Here is a 17,784-nt window from a genome sequence, read left to right as displayed (position 1 = left end):
TTGTCCCTGGTCTTCTCCAGCAGAAACACCAATGTTTATCCTCCCAGCCCCCCAAGAACCTTTTGCAGAGAGAAGGAGTCGAGGTCACTGGTTTTATTTGAGTCCAGAGGGAAAGGCCCTGGCCACGTCCCAGGCCCCCGAGGCGGGAGGAGGGAGGGAGAGAGGAAAAACAGATGAGCAAAGCCTCCCTGCACCCCTCCTCCAGGCTGCCTGCAGAAAGGAGGGAGGCAGATCAAGAGGGAGGCCAGCTGTCTTCAGGGGCTGACCAGGAAGGAGGAGTTGGACTAGAGCTCTGTCCTTGTGTCTGGAGCCTTCTCTGAACAGGCCCCCCGGGGGCCTCCACACAGCAGCGCCTCCAGGGTCCCTCGACCTTGTTGGTGGGCTTCATAGATCTGGTCTTCTCCAAATTCCCCCAGGTAGTGAAAGCAGGTCTTGGAGAGCCTAGGGGAGCCCAGCAGGAGCCTCAGACTCTGCCCTGCCTTCAATGGGCAGATTCAAGGCTGCAAGGGCTCCATCCCACTCCAACCCTCCAGTCATCACCTGGTGGGCCACAGCCCCTCCATGATCATCACCATGATGCTCGGCTGCGCCCCTGTGCTAAGTCCTGGGCCCATGAGACGTTTCACCTGGTCCACTTCTCCAACTCCATAGCTGGAGGTGGAGGGAGGAGAGGGAGACAGCATTAGTGGAGCCTGTATCTACCCGAAGCGGGGCACATGGGACATCTACCAAGTTTAGTGCCCAGATTCTGATCCTCTCTGCTGAAAAACTGAGGACCAGAAAGGAGAAGCCCCTGGCCCAAAGTCACACAACACCCTTATCCCCTGGCCACCCAATCTTCTGCTTGCTCCTGGTTCCAGAGTTCAGCCTCTGTCCCAACCAGCCCCTACCCTTGGGCTGGAGACCTTGTGGAGTGTGTATGGTGTGAGTGGGAGGATGGGGACCCCCATTCATCAGCCTGCCCCTGGAGAAGTGAGGCAGGGGCCAGATTTTTCAACTCACCCCTGCCAGGTCTGAGAGCAGCTCTGGTCCAGGACGTCTGTGTATACTGACTCGCTCAGCTCACGACGGCCCCCAGAGTCCAGTGGGAGAAGCTTGGCCTCAGCTTTTGTCAGATGTTGCCACATCTGGAATAAGGAGGGGTTCAGAACCAGGGCTTCAGAACTACTCAATGCGGAAGGAGAGGCGGGGGAGAGCAGAAACCTGAGTCTCGGAGGAAGAACGAGGCAACGGAGCCTTTTGAGCAGGAAGCACCTGTGAGGCTGACTTCGTGGCCCTCCCCCAGGTCCAGAGAGCTGGGAACGTGCCAGCTGAGGCAGGATCCACAGCCTTGGGATGAGGTGGGTGGATGGGCAAAGCTGAGCTGGCCTGGGCACTGGGGGCCTTCCTGCAGGGCACACCTGCCCACCATCACCACACGTGATGTAAAACCACAAGAACAAGCAAAGAAAATAAAGCCACTCAGTCATCAGTGACACATGTACTCATAGCACTTACACACACACACACACACACACACACACAAGTACTCAGACACGCTTGACAGGTTTGTATGTGAACTCAAGACACCCACACATGCTCATGGGCTCACGGACTCGACAAACATGCACACGTGCACACAAACCCCTGTGCTCCCCAGGTGTGCTTTGGGAAGGAGTCTGGACCTCAGGATCGGCCTGGAACGGGAGAAGTCTGAGAGGACTAGCTAGGGACTCCCTCATGTCCCAGAGATGGTCTGTCTGCTCTTTGCTGGGCAGACAGGTAAACTGAGGCACAGAGGTTCTGGTGAGGTGAAGATGGCAATATCATGGAAGGCTGAGTCTAGCTTGATGCCTGGGGGTGGGCTTGGGGATCAAAGGCCAGTGGTGGAACCTGAGGCAGATAGAAGGGTCTGGCTTGAGAAGGGGCCTGTGTAGGGGCAGGAGAGCTGCTGGGGGAGGGGGGACTCACCTGGTAGGCCACCGCCCTGCAGGCATCACATCGCAGGTGAGTAGGTATGTGAGTTGAGAACTTCTCTTCATCGTCCAGCTCAGGGGCAGTGGCAGTGAGTGAGGCCTCGTCTCCGAAGCCCCCTGGGATGGCCCAGGCCCCAAGGAGTGGCAGCAGTAGCAGCAGTGACAGCCTCATGGCCGGTGGAGCTGACTCAGTGAGCAAGGGCTGTGGTTGGGGTGCAGGTGTGTGGGTGCATCTGTGTGTGTGTGTGTAGTGGGGGCTGCTTCAGAACACCTGGCCCAGACCAATGGGGAACTGACACTTCACCCCTCCCATTCTCTCCCTTCCCCCAGGGCCCTGGAGACTCCACGTGTGCACCTTCTCTCGTGGGACCCTGGCTCCAGCCAATGAAGCAAGGAGAGGGGCTGGGCCTGGGCAAAGACACATGGGAGCTGATACCTCTCATGACCTGGGACAGGCCACATGGCAGGCACTGTGCTAAGCTCCTTGGTGGAGGAGATGACTGGTTACTGTTGTCTTAAATCTACCCCCAAGAACACAAAGGTTCAGAGAAAAGTGACAAATTCAAGGCCACACAGCTAGAAGGGCTATGCTGAGACTGGAACCCAAGCCTGGTTGATCCCCAAGGCCCACTGACCACTCAGCCGCCAGAAGAAATGAGGTCACAGGCGTGACTGCCAGCCTAGGGCTCGCTCCCTGAGAGGCAGGTTTGCTGAAGGATGGATGCCACAGTTTATGAAAGACACATGTGATACTCTCCCCCAAGCCACACCCAGGCATGGACGGCATTGTAGGGGGTGTTAAGAGGCCGCAGCAGGAAATCAGACACTTCACGCCAATTTTTCCAGCCATTGGGGCCATTGGGTTTATTGCACATCACGATGAAGTGAGGGGCCCAGGAGTGGCCCAGGGCCCTCCTTGGCATCAGCATCTCTGGCCACAGAAAGATGTCCAGGTTATTCTGACTCATAGTTCTCTGTTTCCAATCCAAATCGAGGGGGGCAGTGACTCCAAGAGATGCAGGTCCACCAGAGGCCTGGAATTTAAGAAAGGCATTGATCTCCATCCCTAACACTGCTTCTAATGGTAACTGTTCTTATGCAAACTCTTCACACCACGTATCAGTCCAGCAAGGCCCAGTCACTTCACTCAGTACTCTACACAGACCCCCCACGAAGAGCACCTCCCACTCTGCGCGTCCCCCTCTGCTCTCCTGGAGTCTCGAGGCAATTGGAACACGTACTGTGGGGCCTGTCCCTTCCTACGCTGTGACAGCCTGCAGAGCCAGCCCCTCTCTAGGCATGGTTGCCACATCTGTTACCAGGTGAGTGGAACCAGCTGAGAGCTCCACACAGGGGCATCCCTTCTTTCGCCAGCCCTAACCCACCCTCCACCCCATCCAGATAGGTCAAGAGTCTCCTGACAACAGCTCAACCATCCTCTCTGCTTTTAAGTCTTTCCCAATGACCCACTAATCTGCTCCTCCCCCCTCGGTGGGAACAGCCAGAACCCCCACTTATAACCCCAGAATGAGCCAGTTCAGTTCTGAGGGCTTAGACAAGCCAAGTCAGAGGCTGGAGTTGAGGAGAGAATGAGGGGCAGTACTCCCAGCTGCAGACTATAGTCACCTCCCACCTTCTCCCCAGTCCCCACCCCAGTAAGTCCCAGGCTGACCCTCCATGGCCCCTCCCATACTACTTCCCTGATTTACCTCCACCTCCTGTTCCCGCAGCTCCCTTTCTCAGATGATCCTCGCCTAGGGCCTTCTCCAGCCACTTTCCCCCACAGCCTCCCAGGCCAAGACTCAGATCCCCTTCCAAAGAATAATGGACTTGATACCAGTGTCCTTCTCCCTTCATCCGATCATTGCTCACTAGCCTGCTCCACCTCAGCTGGGCCCACCTTTGGGGAGAGACAGACATCTCCCTACCTCTAGGGGCAGCCCCTTCCTTGCAGCTCCCATTTCCTGCTGTCCCTGAGAAACCCCGTCACCCCCTCAGGTCGGTTCCTGGGGCCATGTCCTGGGATTTTTCACACAGCCAACTAAAAATTGTCACTTGTCACCTGCCTCTACAAAGATGAAATCACTAGCCATTGCAATCTCTGACCTTCAACCCACCCTGAAAGTTCAGGGCAGAGATCAGGAATGAGGCCCTCTGTGCTCTGGGAGACTGGCAAAATAGGCCTTTAGATATTTATTTTCAGGAGAAGTTTTTATGAGCCCATTTCTTGCAATCTTCTCATATCTAGAAAAGCAATAAAATAGACATCTGCTCATTGTGACTAGCAGCAATCTTCTTCCAAAATGTGTGCTTGATTGCACTATCCTCCTTCACCAAAATCACACATATACTGACCTACCCCCACATAGACAACCTATGTGAGAGGTTGTCTCCCAGGCTTATAGTTTTTCATTTTGCCCCAAGTAACACTTAACTGTACTGAACTGAACACTTAATTCACAAATCTCATGTTGTGCATTTTTTTCAGCCCACAACACACACACACACCCACACACCCCAACACACCACACTCTGGGACTTGGGGAAAGGGTATAGGATTTTGCTGGGGTGGGGGAAACAGACAGCCATTTACTGAGCTCCAGCTCCATTAGCCCTCCCACCCCCACCCCAACGTGTCTCAGATAATCTGAAGGTAACTTTCGGTCTGAAAAAAACAAAAAGGCATGAGATGGGTAAAAGAAGAGATGATTGAAGGAAAAGAGGGTAAAGGACTGGATGCCAAAACCTTTAAGACCATCAATAGGCCCCAACATCATGCGGATCAGGCCCTGGGGCCTCACACCGGGAACAAGGAGCCCTTGTTGGGCTGCGAGGGACCCAAGCTGGAGGGTGGAGCACAGAGAAGAAAAGGAGGTGCGGGGCTGGGTGTCCCACTCACTGGCAGGTAGTACATCCCGTCCAGGGGCCCCGCCTCGGAGGCCCAGGGTAGCTGCGGGCCGCTGAAGGCCGGCGGGCCGGGGGATGGTGGCAGTGAGAGGCCGGGAAGGGGCCCATAGGCTGGCGGGTAGAGGCCGGGGCCCAGGGCCAGCGGAGTGTAGACGCGGCGGGGTGGCACCGAGGGCGAGGGTGGCAGCAGCACCTCCACGTACTGCCCGCTCTCAGGGTCGAAGAGCAGCCGCAGCCGAGGCTGCCGCGGCGCCTCCACAAAGTAGTAGCGGCCGCTCTCGGGGTCCACCAGGACCTTCCCCGGGTTTGCAGCCCCCGGCGGCCTACGCGTCCCCTGGGAGGAACCGTCCGCTGACCGGTCCAGCGGAGGCGCCGAGGCAGCGCGGGGCTGGGCCCGGGCCGTTCTACGAGTCGACGCCTGGGGCTCCCGCAGGAGGGGCGGCTGGACCGCCACCGCGGGCTCAAGGGCCTTAGGGGGCGTCTCCAGTTCGGATTCCATTCCAGAGCTCGAGCTAGGGTGCGCCTGCGGGGAGCTGGGGCGTGGCGGTCCGGGAGGTTGGGTCTCTGCCGGCCCTATGGGCGACTGCTGGGGTGAGGTGCGAGCGCCGCCTAGAGGGCTGGTCCGACCCTTGTTGTCTGGGACCAAGCGCTGAGCCTCTGCATCCCGGTTCTTTCCGCCAGGACCGTGCACCGCAACTCCCCGGGTTCTCTCAGGCCGGCGGCCTAAGGCCAGGGCACCAGGCAGGCGGATCTCAGTGCGCGCGAAGGGTTTCGCCGTGCTGTTCTCCGCCCTCCGCCGCAGGACCCCGTTGGACTGGGTAACGTCCCGGGGCACTGTGTCTGGGGTTGGCTCTGGGGGTTCGTAGGGGTGGGACACGACCGGCAGAAAGTCCTTGAGAAAAATGGAAGTGTAGTGAGACGGGGCGGGGGGCCCCAGCGCCTGAAGTTCTTGTGTCTTGGATGCGCTGCCTTCCTCCCCGCGGGGTTCTGCAGGAGGGGCGGGGAGCCCTGAGTCTGGGGTGCTTGCCGCAAAGCTCGGCGCGTACGTGGTCTTCACCATCTTGCGTACGTCGCGGGGCCGCGGAATGGCCACGCGCGGGCGCCCAGAGGCCGCTTTTCCAGAGCCCACCGCTTCAGGGAGCACATCGACATCCACGGTGCGACTGAGAGGCAGCTGGGGTGCAGCCACCTCTGGCGACAGCTGGTTGCCTCGGGAGGCAAGATCCGGTATCTCCCGCGTGGACGGACTTTGAACCTCTGTTAGCTTTGGAGTCCCTGGTGCAGACGGCGTGGGCGGCACCAGTTCCTCTTGGGCCGCGCCATTAATAGCTACCGGCGTAGACACTACCGATGAACTCTGCACTGTGGAGTTCCACGTCTCCTGGGGCGATGGGCTCCACGTTCCAACAGAACGATCTGGAGTCTCCCACGAGGGCAAGGTCGGCGGGGACGGGCTCCTGCTTCCCTCAACTGCATCCCCAACTGCCGGGTGCGGCACCTCCCACGAGGAGGGAGCTTCGGGGGATGGGCTTTTTGCCCTGGCAACACCCCGATTCCACTGGGAAAGGGTCGGAGGGGAAGGGCTCTTTCTGCTGACAGTTTCCGTGACAGCAGCATCCTGATTGTCCCATGTAGAGGATGCCTCCGGGATCGATGGGCTACTCACCTTCCGAATTGTTCGATTCCAGGGGGACAGGTTCTGGGGGGAGGTGCAGTGAGGACCCCGCACGGTCCCATTTGGGGCTTCCCACGGCGGGGATGGGCTTCTCCGTCTCACAGCCTTACTCGAAACTTCCCAGGGGGGCCTAGACTGGAAAGGCGGACCCTGTGCCCTCAGGACGGTTTGAGCCGGAGTATCTCGCGGGAAACGAGCCTTCGGTTCTTTTTGGTGCACCTCCTCGGGCTTCTCCCCTGACTTCAGGAAGATGCTGGAACTAACTGGACCCAGAGGCTCGGTCCCGGGCGCGGGCTTGTCGCGCCGAATTGCGCGCTCCCGGAGGCTTGGCCACGGTCTTGGGGCCCTGGCTGGGGCTGAACTATAGTTCACCCGAGGCGGCAGAGACTTGGCTTCCTCCAGGGCCACCCGAGTACTGCGGAGCGTTTCCGGGGTCGCAGGCTCCGGCGGCACCGTGGGTCCAAAGGTGGCGTTGCTTGGGGCAGGGGGCGCCGGGCTCAGTTTTCTGGCTAGCGCCGTCTGCACGAGGTCTGCGGCAGCCTGCAGGCGGCTGAGAGACTCGTCCAGGGAGCCGGTGCGCAGGAGCAGTCGAGGGCGCGGCGCATTGGCCTCCCGCGGGGGACTCCGGGGCCGAGGGCGCAGCTCGATCTGACGTTTGGGCACCGTCCGGGGCCTGGCAGGCGCGGTATGCTCCTCCAGTGCCACCTCCACACACTCGAACTGCGATGGGGTGGCAGGACTCGCCGCGCGGGGCCGCAACTCCAGGTAAGTGGCCCAGCGGGAGCCACCGTCGGGGCCCTGTGGCTGCGGTTCGTCAGGGATGGGAGACGTGGACCCAGGAGGAGAGAGGCTGCGGAAGGCCCGCGTCGTGAGCTGTTGCACTTCTCTATCCTCTGCGTCGGAGCGGCTGAATAGGGGCCCAGCGCCGAAGATGACTTCCATCTCCCCCGACGGCAGCATGCGCAGCTGGGGCTGGGGTGGTCGCAGGCCGGAGGCCGGGCCTCGCGGGAAACCCGAGCCGGGCAGTAGCTGCTGGCGGCTATTCTGGGCGCTGACGGACAGGCGAGGCTGCACGCCCGCCCCCAGCGCAGGGGCCACCCTGGGCCAATTCGCCCGGCCCTCTGCGTCCGGCCCAACGTCCGGGGGCTCTGGAGAACCCGGAGCAGTGTGGTAGGAGCCTGACGAACCGGACGAGTCCTGGCGCCGAGCGGGGGCCGCAGGCAGCCGCCCTGGGAACCCAGGCAGGGCTGGCTGGGCAAACGCGGTCAGCATGCTGGGGCCGGACGCGGCGCACTACCTCCCTCGCATTCGCCTCCGCTGGTGCCGCGGACGCCCGCATTGTCCCCGCCCCGCCCGCGGGTGCCGTGGGGGTCACCGCGCCTTAAAGCGGCCGCGTCCTCTCCTAAAACAGCGGCATAGCCAGCCAGAGGGCCTTGGGCCCTACCCTCCTAGATCCCTTCTCGGGCGTGAACCTGAGAGCTTAGGCTGACATTCCAGGCTTTGGTTTGGAAGGTGAGCGGAGGGCAAACATCCAACTTGGACCCAGGAGCTAGGCCCAACTCCACTCGTCCATCCCAGGTGAGGGAACTGAGGCTGAGCAGGTACCTGCTTGAGGTCAAGTATCCTGTGTGGATCAGAGTGTGAGCCAGGAGACCAGACAACCCAGGTCTGGCAATTTCATCTGTCAACTCCCCACATCTTCCCATCACTGCAGCGCACCCCTCCTCTCTGGCCCTCACAAAGCCAGTCCCAGCCAGAGCTCATAAGGGAGCATGCATCACCTTCCCTGACCATCACCACCACCTGCCCCATATCTTTGATAGAGGAGCATTGCATGGAGGGCTCCCCCAACTCCAAAAGTTGTACTGGGGCCTCAGAAAACATGTCCCTGGCTAGACCCACTGCTTTTGTGGAAACCTAGGCTGGAGGGGACAGTGCTAGCTTTTCAGGTTGGTAGAACAAGGCCCAGATGCTAATATGGCATCTTTTAGAAGGCAATGGCACCCCACTCCAGTACTCTTGCCTGGAAAATCCCATGGACGGAGGAGCCTGGTGGGCTGCAGTCCATGGGGTCGCTAAGAGTTGGGCACGACTGTGCGACTTCACTTTCACTTTTCACTTTCATGCATTGGAGAAGGAAATGGCAACCCACTCGTGTTCTTGCCTGGAGAATCCCAGGGATGGGAGAGCCTGGTGGGCGGCTGTCTATGGGGTCGCACAGAGTCGGACACGACTGAAGTGACTTAGCAGGGTAGCTGCTCTAAAGGCCTGTGGTAAGAATAGCTCTGTGTTCCCCCAGGCACTCACAATGCCCTCATTCCAGGCCCCATCACTTCAGGACCTGTCCTGGGGACAACTGCTGATGGGGAAGCAGCTACCACCTGTTACTATCCTGGGACGATGACAATGGGCACCACTTGCCCTTAAACTTCTGGCTTCAAGGTCCTGCTATGACTCAGGCCCCAGCTGGCCCTAAAGCAAGAGCACTGGCTCCTCCTACGCACTCAGCCTCACACTGACCCAGGAAAGGCTAGACTTGACAATCTGACTCAGCCTCCCCTGAGTGGGTCCCCTGCCTGGGTGTGTCCCCTTGATCACCTAGGGCACATTAGTGATGGCTTCTGAGAGGACCAAGCCTGGCCATCACATTCAGCTCTGTATATGCAACTTGAGTAAGTCATAAAGTCATAACCCTTCCACAGACTTTTATCCCACCTTAAAAACAGACATAGCAGGGGGAAAACAAAAAACCGCACCACCGTCATAGCAGTCTTTTCCTCTTCCTCCATTTGTGCATATAAGCTTCTGTTTCAGAGAAGTCTAAGAAGATGCAAAAGTGATTCACAGGTATAACATTCTTGTTATGTGATGGAAACCGATTTCCCAAATTCACTGTGGTCCTAGAACCCACCATCTTTGAACTCTCCAGTTGGGGTGTCTCAGACACTTAACACAGCACATACACACATAGCCCTTCAAGTTTGGAGTTAAATTCACAAAGGGCGCTGGGGTAACCAGGGCTGTTTATATAGGAAGGAATTTAATACCAAGAGTAAGAGGGATAGTGCCTACTAGACAACCAAGTAGTCCTTCCCTAGGCTACAACCCCATACCCCCATGGTCCCCACTATCATCCAAGGGAGGAAACCAGGGGAGTAACAGGGGCTGGAGACTCGAGGCGCATCCTCAGACTTCTGAGCACAGGAATGGCCTGGCAGGTGGTGGTCCAAAAGGCAGGCAGGGAGGAAGAAAGGGGTGTCTTGCCTTTTACCCTGCCTCTTCCCTGGGGTCCAGGCCACTGTGAGGCCTGAGGGAAGTACCCACAGGGACAGGGTCAGGATGGGGACCTCCAGAGCAGAGAAGGCAGAGGTTGGGCTTTACAGCAGATAACAGGAAGGCGACAACCATTTTATTTTTCCCTGGGACGCTGACGGCTCCGGGCCTGACGCGTCCCCGAGGCTTTCTTATGCTTCTGGTCCAGCACTTGGGCCATGTAGTTCTCTTGCTGCTTCTGGATCCGGAAGTCAGACATGTGATTCCTGCAACGGAGCCGGCTGGGCGTGGGCTGGGGACAGCCCAGGGTAGGGAGCAGAGGTCTGGCTCCCCACTTCCATCAACAACCCCCAGCCTGGCCCAGACCCCTCACCTGAAGATCTCTTTCTGCTGGCTGATAACTTGCTGCAACTCCTTAATCTCATTCTCTTTGCCATTAAGTATATCTTCTTGCTTTATAATGTGAGACTCAATTTCTGTGGGGGAGAGAGGCAGGGAGGAGGAGGGGTTCCCATCCCATGGGCTCTTTCCTGAGATAAGGCATTCCCTCATGGGTCTTTTCAGAACTTGGCTCCCCCCGACCCAGGGGTTGTCCAAGAGTAGTTGCTAATGCCCGTGTAAGGATGAGTTTATTATAATAGAGTCCTGATGGGGTGGGGGTGTGTGTCAGTGACTTCACAACTCTATTCTGGACCAGGTGGCTCGCCTGTGTGCATGCAAAGGCCCTTGGAGAGAGATGGTCAGCCCTGCCCTCAACTCCTGCAGCTCTTTACAGATATCACCTCCTTGGTGAGACCCTTCCTAGTCTAAAACTACAACCCTTCACTTCCCAATATTTCCTATCCCATTTTCCTGCTTTATTTCCCTTTTAGCACTTAAATCTCACAGACCTCATGTTTTGCTCATGTCTTCTCCTCTACTAGGTTATAAGGTCCACAAGGACAAAGATTTTTGTTTTATTCACAGCTTTAACCCTAAGGCCTAAAACAGTACCTGGCACATAGTATTAAATAGATGCACAATACATTTATTTGTGGAATGAATAAACAAGATGTCCCCTGGGAGTTTAAGTCTTAGAAACATCGCCTAGTTCAGTCATTGCAAACCAACGCCTAGTTCAGTCATTGCAAACCACCCACCCACTGAGGGCTAGCAGGATGCCCAGCCCTATCTTAGAGCTTCAGGTGAGAAGACAGGACCCCAGGGAGATAGTGGTGGCAAAGCTTACCCCCAGATTAAGTGCAAGGATGAGTTTTGTGTCTTGGCTTAAAATCCAATGAGGCTGTAGGGATCTGGGGTTGCTTCATTTACATAATGTCTCTCAGGGAGCCCTGAAAAATTCTGATCCTCCAAGAAGAAAATCCTAAAGCATTTAAAGGCTAGACAAAGATTAACTAGAATGTAAGCTCTGAAAATGCAAAAATGCTGAAGCAGTTAAGGTTTCAGAAGAGAAAATCTGGTAAAAAATTACAGCATATTTTGAACAGGGACATGGGTGAAGGAAAAGAAGAAAAATCCGGGCTCACTGGGTCACAGGACCAGTGCTATTTAACCTCCTTCCCCAGGTCAGTCAGTGAATCCAATCTGATTGCTTATGAAGTTCTTATGGGAAAAAAGCATCAGAAATTTGTTTGAATCTTAAAATAAATGAGAGCTATTTAGACTAAATGGCACCCAATGAGAGAGTGGTTAGAAAAGACTCTCAGAAGAGTAAGGAACTATGTAAGTATACAACCAACTTGGAACCACATAAAGGGAGGTGTGGGGTGTTAGACGTCAGGCCAGGGGGTGGCTCAGGTCCCCAGATCTGCTCAGGTGAGGGCTTGTGCCCTTCTGGAGGAATTCAGAACATTCTGCAGGGAGGCAGCCAGCTCCTCCCCTATGACTCACACACACTTTCCACTAGCAGATGCAGAGCCGTGAGGCCATGGCTGATCTCTAGGAAATGTCCTAGAGGAAGGGCCTCACCACTAGGAGAGAAGCCTAGGTTCCTTTTAGGGAAGTGGGGGGAAACCCAGGGAAAAGGGAAGGACTAGGGGAGCAGCATCTTTGGGTATGGAGGCATTGCCTGCCTGTTGGGCCACAGGAGAGGCCATGAGGCCATGAGGTTGCCTTAGACAACCATGAGGCTTGTTAGTCCACCTGGCCAGATCAAGATGGCAGCCTGCTGGCATCTTTCCAGTGAGAGTACTCACCAGGGGAAAGAGAAGACTGCATTGGTAGGTAGGGGGTGCCCAAGACTCCAGGTGAGGGCCCATCAGGAGAGACCCTAAACCTCTTTTGGGCTTGAACTCTGATCTACTCAAAATGAACACTGCAGTGAATGAAGGAAATGTTGCATATGGAATTCATATCTACTTCTTAAAGTAGGTAAGGGGAGTTTGGCATTCTGGGAAAATGAAAAGGAGTTCTAAGGTCTCAGGACACTGAATAGCTGACTGAAAGTGCCTCGAACTCAGAGCACCAGCTGAGCCAGCAAGTGGCCACAGACATCTGCACAGAGCAGAGGTGAAAACTAATGGCCCACAGACATATTGTCCTTGGGCCATACAATACTTTAAACATTTCTGAATTTTTAAATTTAGTGCCAACATGAAAAAGTCAGAAAAGCTTCCATTAGAATGTGCTTTCCAGAGTCTTTTTTAAAGATCTGACTGTACTGGGCCCCTGTTCCCACAGCAGAGGTGCTAGGCCCTTGGGAAGGAGTATGGCTCTCCACATTACCACAGTCCCCATTTCTCCCTGTTGGGTCCCCAGCACTCAGACTAAGGATCAGCTTCCATACAGGACTATTCTTTCCCTGAAAACAGAGTTATGAGTAAAGTACACTATTTCTATTAGTCACCAAAAGTGGGAAAACAAAAAGGTGGACTAAGAAGGTCGTATGTTTCAAGAAAAATGGGAGCGAGCCCGTTCCTTTATGGCCATGAAGAATATTGTACACCAACCACTTCCCTCATTTCCGTGGCCTGCCTGGTCCCTGAAGGCCTTTGCGAAGGTGTGGCCCGCTTGGGCTGGCCTGTATCCTCAGCCGGGGACAAAAGTTGGGGTGAAACCCTGCCCTGGACACAGGCACTGGGCTGTTAGGGAAGTGCCCATGTAAGCAAGCGTGGGAGGGAGTGCGGGCCTCCCGCCTACCATTGCACTTGGTGATGAGCTGGTCCTTCTTGCTGGACTCCTGCAGGGCTCTGCTCTTGACACTGGAGAGCCTGAGTGGAGAAGATAAGGAAGGTGGGAAGGCTGATGGGCAGATGGGACCCCCAACTCTTCCCCCACTACCAAGGTCCACTCACGCCTTTTCAAAGGCCAGCTTCTCTTTCTCCAGCTGTTTAGACAGCACCTCTACCTCTCCGAGGGCAAACTGCAACTTCTCCTCTTCCTTGGCCAGGAGAACCTTGGTCTTGGCATGGGCTGCTTTCTCTTCCTGCAGGGGCAGCAGCAGTGACCTTATCACCACAAGCCACGCTGAGTCTCCTAGGCCCCCTTAATCAGCCCCCTTTCTCAGACAGGCATGTAGAAGGCATGGTACAGGAAGATTCTGTCCTCACTATGGGGGCTGGAGGTGCTCAGAGACCAGTGCTCAAGGACTGCCCAACCACTAGGATCCTGGGAAATGGGGGAAGATGAGAAGCTGACAGAGGCCATTACTTACCACCAGCTTTTTCTCCACTGCCTGGAACTCTTCTTTACTGACAAAATTTTCATCCTGGAGAATCATCTGCAACAGAGCCTGGTTCAGGGAGGGCCTGGGGTTGTGGTGGGAGGGGTTTCTCTAGGCACCAGGGCCTGGGATAGATAATGGATGATGCCCAGGGCATGTACGACAACACTGGGGCCCAAGGAAGGGAGAGTTCATTCCACAAGATTCACTGATGCTCAACTCTAGGTCCTGCACACAAGGAATAAGTCTCATGGAGAAGACACCATGGCCACCATGATGTGCGCTATGAGGCCTTTGCCTCAGCCTGGGGAAGGGTCAGAACTTCTTCAAGGGAAGGGATGTCACCCTGATATCTGACTGCTAAATGTGGGTGGGCCAGAAAAAAGGATGGAAAAGAGAAGTGTTCCAGATAATGAGAACACACATGTAAAGACCAGGTGTCAACAGAAAGGCCTGGGTACCTTTAGGTAATTCAGTGTTCAGAGCGGCATTCAAACATTGGAGTGAGAAATAGATGTGAAGTCAGTTTTATCTATGTCCTCACCTTCTTATCAAGATAAAAAAAACAGAAAAATCATATATCCCACTTGGCCATGATTTTACCATACATGTTCAGGAAATTTGTGGCTCCAGTGCTTTGTCCCAGCTTTGCATTTGATTGACAAGGCAAAAGCAAAGGACATAAAGGGGTTGGAAGCCCTTAAGTCAACATGTGACGAGCTTACAGCACTCAGCATGGAGAGTGGGTTCCACAATAGGGATGATGTTATAGTTACTCTGTACACAGTGAAGTCATCTCCAATTACAAATGGGGAAACTGAAGCTCAGTGAATAGGCTGCCATATCTACCAGGCCCTGGACAACCAGGCAAAGAGAGCAGGGAACAACTTGGTTTTCTCTAAAATTTCTGGGTAAATGTTCCTGAGACATAGTCCCTTTTGGGCTCTACCTCGCTACCAGCCACAACACATCGGGGCCCCGCCTCCTCCGGATGACGCCATTGGCAATGTGGTCTCGGCAAGGCCCTGGCATAGGGACAGGGCCTGGCCCCGCCCCCACCACGTAGGCGTCCAGTCAGGCCTCCCCCAGCTCTCTGGCTGCGTACCACGTTCCTCAGCTGGTGGATCAGTTCCTCTTGAGACTCAATCACGTCCCGCAGTTGATCAAAGGCGAGACACACCGACCCTGACCCCCCCTGCGACCACCCGACGGGCGTCGCCATCTTTCGCCCCCGCCAGCTCGTTGGAAATGGCTGCCGCGGGCTGCTTCACCGCTGACGCCCACCAATGAGAATGCGGCGCCACAAAGCACCCTGGCAACCAGGGGCGGGGACTTCCTTTGTTTGCAGGGATGGGGCCCGCCTCTTAAAAGAGTCGCTCTCTTACAGGAGCCGCCTCGGGCAGAGAACCTGCAGCACCGTTAGTAATTTAGGTTTATAGGGAATTTGCACGTTTGTTATGTGGTGTCTTTATTACGCAGTCCTGAGGAGCGGGCAGGGCCCGGTTTAAACTTACTCTAAGGGCTGAGGAGCAGGCAACATTCACACCGGCCCACAGCCTTCCCCCAGGACCCATTAAACTACATGCAAGACCTTGAAGCAAGAGTCATGGACAACCCCTGCGTGTGTCTTTATCCCACTCTAAACTCTGAATTTCCCGCATAGTATGAGACTAATGTGATCCCTCTTCGAAGCTCTTAGGAACACACTTAGTACTTAGGGGGCCTGAGCTTCCCAATGAAGGGAAGCTAAAAAATATTAAAGAAAAGTGACTTAATCTAAGATAAGAGTCCTTATATTCTGGGACCAGGCTTTGGGCAACCTGAAGAGTCTGAAGATATTAGAACTGAAGTCAGGCTTTGAAGGAGACTTGTAAAATGGAGGAAAGGAAAAATAAAGTGATTACATATCCCCACCAATCCCCGATGAGGGTTTGTTTTGAAACCCAAATAAGATTATGCTTGGGGTAAACCAGAACTAATATTTATCAAGTATTCACTATTTCATGATACTGTTATGCCTTATTAGTATTATTTCATGTGACCTTCATAATAACCTTGTGAACTCGATTTTAATATCCCCATTTTACAGATGAGAAAATGTAGTTTCTATGAGAATGAATAACCCAGTAAGTCAAAGTCACCCATTGAGCTTTGAAACAGTGTTTTGACGGGGGCAGTTTGATTTCAGAGTCCATGTTCTTAATCATGATGCTATGTAGTATTTTGTGAACATAATGGATTCTGAAGTTATGGAATTTGAAACTCCCAAGTAGGAAATGACTATATTAAGGGATTTGGGAAAATATGTTGTCAATGACCACAAAGGGAAGTTGAAATGGCAGGTAAGTCACTTAGGGTGCTCTCCTCAGCTGCCTGGGTATCTCTTTTTGGCTGGATGTTGTGACCTGACAAAACATGATCATTCCTGTGGATCTCCCAGTGGTAATCCTTGTTTTATTTTTCCCTTTTTTTCTTTCCTTTTTTATTGTGTTTCTTCTGATGTCCTTGAGGGTAAGGCCACCTCTGTGGATCAATCTCTAAGGTCATAGATGGACCTTTCTGTGATGGAAACGTTCTGCACTGTCCAGTGCCAGCAGCCACTAGCCTCACGTGGCTTGGCAGCACTTGAAATATGGCTCATGTGACTGAGGAGTGCTTTTTAAATATTTAATAAAAATTCTAATTAGTTAACATTGACATTCAAATAGCCATATGTGGCTAGTGGCTATGGTATTGGATTATCATGGGCCTGTAGGATGTTCTGTGATTTATGTACTTCAGGACAGAGCCCTCTTGGAACTTTGTGTTTCAAATGCGAATGTTCCTCTGAATCACCCTGGACAAAGCTGTACATTGCTCTGGGGCAGCGATCCCTGAGTTTCTCCTCTCTAGGGTCTTTCATGAGGTGATGCTTTATGTCCCTTGCCACTCAAAGATCACTTTCACCAGCTGCTCTCCATGTTCAGGGCAAAACTCTGGAGTGAAATAGGCTCCCGCAGCCAGTTCCTAGGGGGTGGGAAGTTGTGAGCAAGAGAGAACCCTGGATCCAGGCCCACGGCATACTAGCACGGACTTGATCTGGGATGGTCCCTCTGTCCAGGGACTGCCAAGACTCCCACTCTGTGACAACAGACACTTCAGGTTCCTCGCCAGCTGGGGCTCAGCAAGGCTCAGGATAACATGACATCACAGATAGCTTTGTGATCCTGCTCCAGGAAGGACTGCCTTTCTTCACAGGGCTGTCATCGTGGTTGATGTTCTGGTTATCTATTGCTCTGTTAACGAACCACCCAAAATTAATAGCTTCAAAAAAAGTCATTTTGCTCAGAAATCTTCAGCTTGGGCAAAGTTCAATGGTGAAATCTTATTTCTGCTCTATGAGGACCAGGGTTCTTGGTGCCTCTCCACGGGCTGTTTGGGCTCTCTTATAGCATGTGACTGCATCCAAAGTGACAAAACATTCTGGTGGTCCAGTAGTTAGTTAGGACCCTGTGCTTCCACTGCTGGTGACCTGGGTTCGATCCCTAGTCAGGGAACTAAGATCCTGCAAGCTGAGTCTGCGGCCAATAAACCCTCAAAATGACAAAATGAGAGATGCGTTTTTCTTAAGCTCTGGGCCTAAAAACTGGGTTAGTGTCACTTCTGCCCAACTCTATTGGTTCAAGAAACCACAGAGTACAGATTCAAGCAGAAGGGACACCTCCTACCTTTTGATGGGAGTAGTTTCAGAGAATTTGAGCTGCACTTCCAGAGGAAGTCCTGACAGGTGTCATGTCATTTCCTTCCAAGGTTCAGTTCAGATAAAACCAGACTGGAACTTAGTCTAATGGGGGAGACAGATAATAATCAAATAAACACCCAAATAAATCCCAATTTAAGTCATTATTCAAGCAAGAAAAAGAGGAATAAGAGTAATTTAAAAGGAGATTTAGCCCAGCCTGGGTGTCAGGAAAGGCTGTAAGGAAAAGATGTTTGAGCTGAATGAAACCTATTAAGGTAACCAGGAAGCACTTAACAAAGGTGGGCAGGGGCAGGGAAGTGGGAAAGGGTACCAGAAAGAGGGAAATGTGAATACAATGTCCCTTGGGGAAGAAGGTTGGCAGAGTGTAGTAACTAAAAGGTTGGTATGGCAGAAAAGAAAACAATATACAGGACATCATGCTAGGATAGAGGCCAGAAACTTGGTAGAGGCTTGTTAAGCATTAGGCCATGCAGAAGACTTTACTGATTCTTATTATGAGAGCAAAAGAAAGCTACTGAAATATTTTAAGCAAGAGGGTGTTATGCTGTAATTTATGCTTTGAAACTATGTC

At 53.8% G+C, this 17,784-nt stretch overlaps 3 protein-coding genes across 4 annotated transcripts; all 3 read right to left on the bottom strand.

Annotated features, from left to right (window-relative positions):
- Positions 1-78: 78 nt before the first annotated feature.
- Positions 79-2,240, bottom strand: MZB1 (marginal zone B and B1 cell specific protein). Its single transcript, XM_027546328.1, has 4 exons — positions 1,951-2,240; positions 1,003-1,127; positions 541-651; positions 79-441 (listed from the first exon to the last, which is right to left on the bottom strand). The coding sequence occupies exons 1-4, from the start codon at positions 2,125-2,127 to the stop codon at positions 285-287; spliced, it is 570 nt and encodes a 189-aa protein (XP_027402129.1). The 5' UTR covers positions 2,128-2,240; the 3' UTR covers positions 79-284.
- Positions 2,241-2,671: 431 nt separating this feature from the next.
- On the bottom strand, positions 2,672-8,591 carry PROB1 (proline rich basic protein 1). 2 transcript variants are annotated; one of them, XM_027546318.1, is made up of 2 exons: positions 4,855-7,846; positions 2,672-2,989 (listed from the first exon to the last, which is right to left on the bottom strand). In XM_027546318.1, exons 1-2 carry the CDS (start codon positions 7,807-7,809, stop codon positions 2,687-2,689), a joined length of 3,258 nt encoding a protein of 1,085 aa, XP_027402119.1. In that variant the 5' UTR covers positions 7,810-7,846; the 3' UTR covers positions 2,672-2,686. The 2 variants fall into 2 exon arrangements, with proteins under 2 accessions (XP_027402119.1, XP_027402120.1); XM_027546319.1 differs by having other exon boundaries at positions 2,793-8,591.
- A 950-nt stretch (positions 8,592-9,541) lies between these two features.
- SPATA24 (spermatogenesis associated 24) lies at positions 9,542-14,739 on the bottom strand. Its single transcript, XM_027546327.1, has 6 exons — positions 14,577-14,739; positions 13,463-13,528; positions 13,104-13,234; positions 12,949-13,019; positions 10,184-10,286; positions 9,542-10,076 (listed from the first exon to the last, which is right to left on the bottom strand). The coding sequence occupies exons 1-6, from the start codon at positions 14,691-14,693 to the stop codon at positions 9,947-9,949; spliced, it is 618 nt and encodes a 205-aa protein (XP_027402128.1). The 5' UTR covers positions 14,694-14,739; the 3' UTR covers positions 9,542-9,946.
- Between the last annotated feature and the right edge of the window lie 3,045 nt (positions 14,740-17,784).

Source organism: Bos indicus x Bos taurus, chromosome 7 (genome assembly GCF_003369695.1).
Source record: "Bos indicus x Bos taurus breed Angus x Brahman F1 hybrid chromosome 7, Bos_hybrid_MaternalHap_v2.0, whole genome shotgun sequence".
Classification (NCBI taxonomy): domain Eukaryota; kingdom Metazoa; phylum Chordata; class Mammalia; order Artiodactyla; family Bovidae; genus Bos; species Bos indicus x Bos taurus.
Note: the sequence above shows the minus strand (reverse complement) of the source record. Positions and strands in the feature narration are given on the sequence as shown.

Excerpts from the sequence above, each read along its gene's own strand:
- PROB1 (XM_027546318.1), bottom strand. The coding sequence starts at position 7,809 with ATGCTGACCGCGTTTGCCCAGCCAGCCCTGCCTGGGTTCCCAGGGCGG. Across the intron at positions 2,990-4,854 it reads ACGGGATGTACTACCTGCCA|GCCTCTGGTGGACCTGCATC; the intron begins GTGAGTGGGACA and ends CTTAAATTCCAG.
- SPATA24 (XM_027546327.1), bottom strand. The coding sequence starts at position 14,693 with ATGGCGACGCCCGTCGGGTGGTCGCAGGGGGGGTCAGGGTCGGTGTGT. Across the intron at positions 13,529-14,576 it reads TCCACCAGCTGAGGAACGTG|ATGATTCTCCAGGATGAAAA; the intron begins GTACGCAGCCAG and ends GCTCTGTTGCAG. Across the intron at positions 10,287-12,948 it reads GCTCATCACCAAGTGCAATG|AAATTGAGTCTCACATTATA; the intron begins GTAGGCGGGAGG and ends TCTCCCCCACAG.
- MZB1 (XM_027546328.1), bottom strand. The coding sequence starts at position 2,127 with ATGAGGCTGTCACTGCTGCTACTGCTGCCACTCCTTGGGGCCTGGGCC. Across the intron at positions 1,128-1,950 it reads GCAGGGCGGTGGCCTACCAG|ATGTGGCAACATCTGACAAA; the intron begins GTGAGTCCCCCC and ends TCCTTATTCCAG. Across the intron at positions 442-540 it reads GAGGGGCTGTGGCCCACCAG|GCTCTCCAAGACCTGCTTTC; the intron begins GTGATGACTGGA and ends GGGCTCCCCTAG.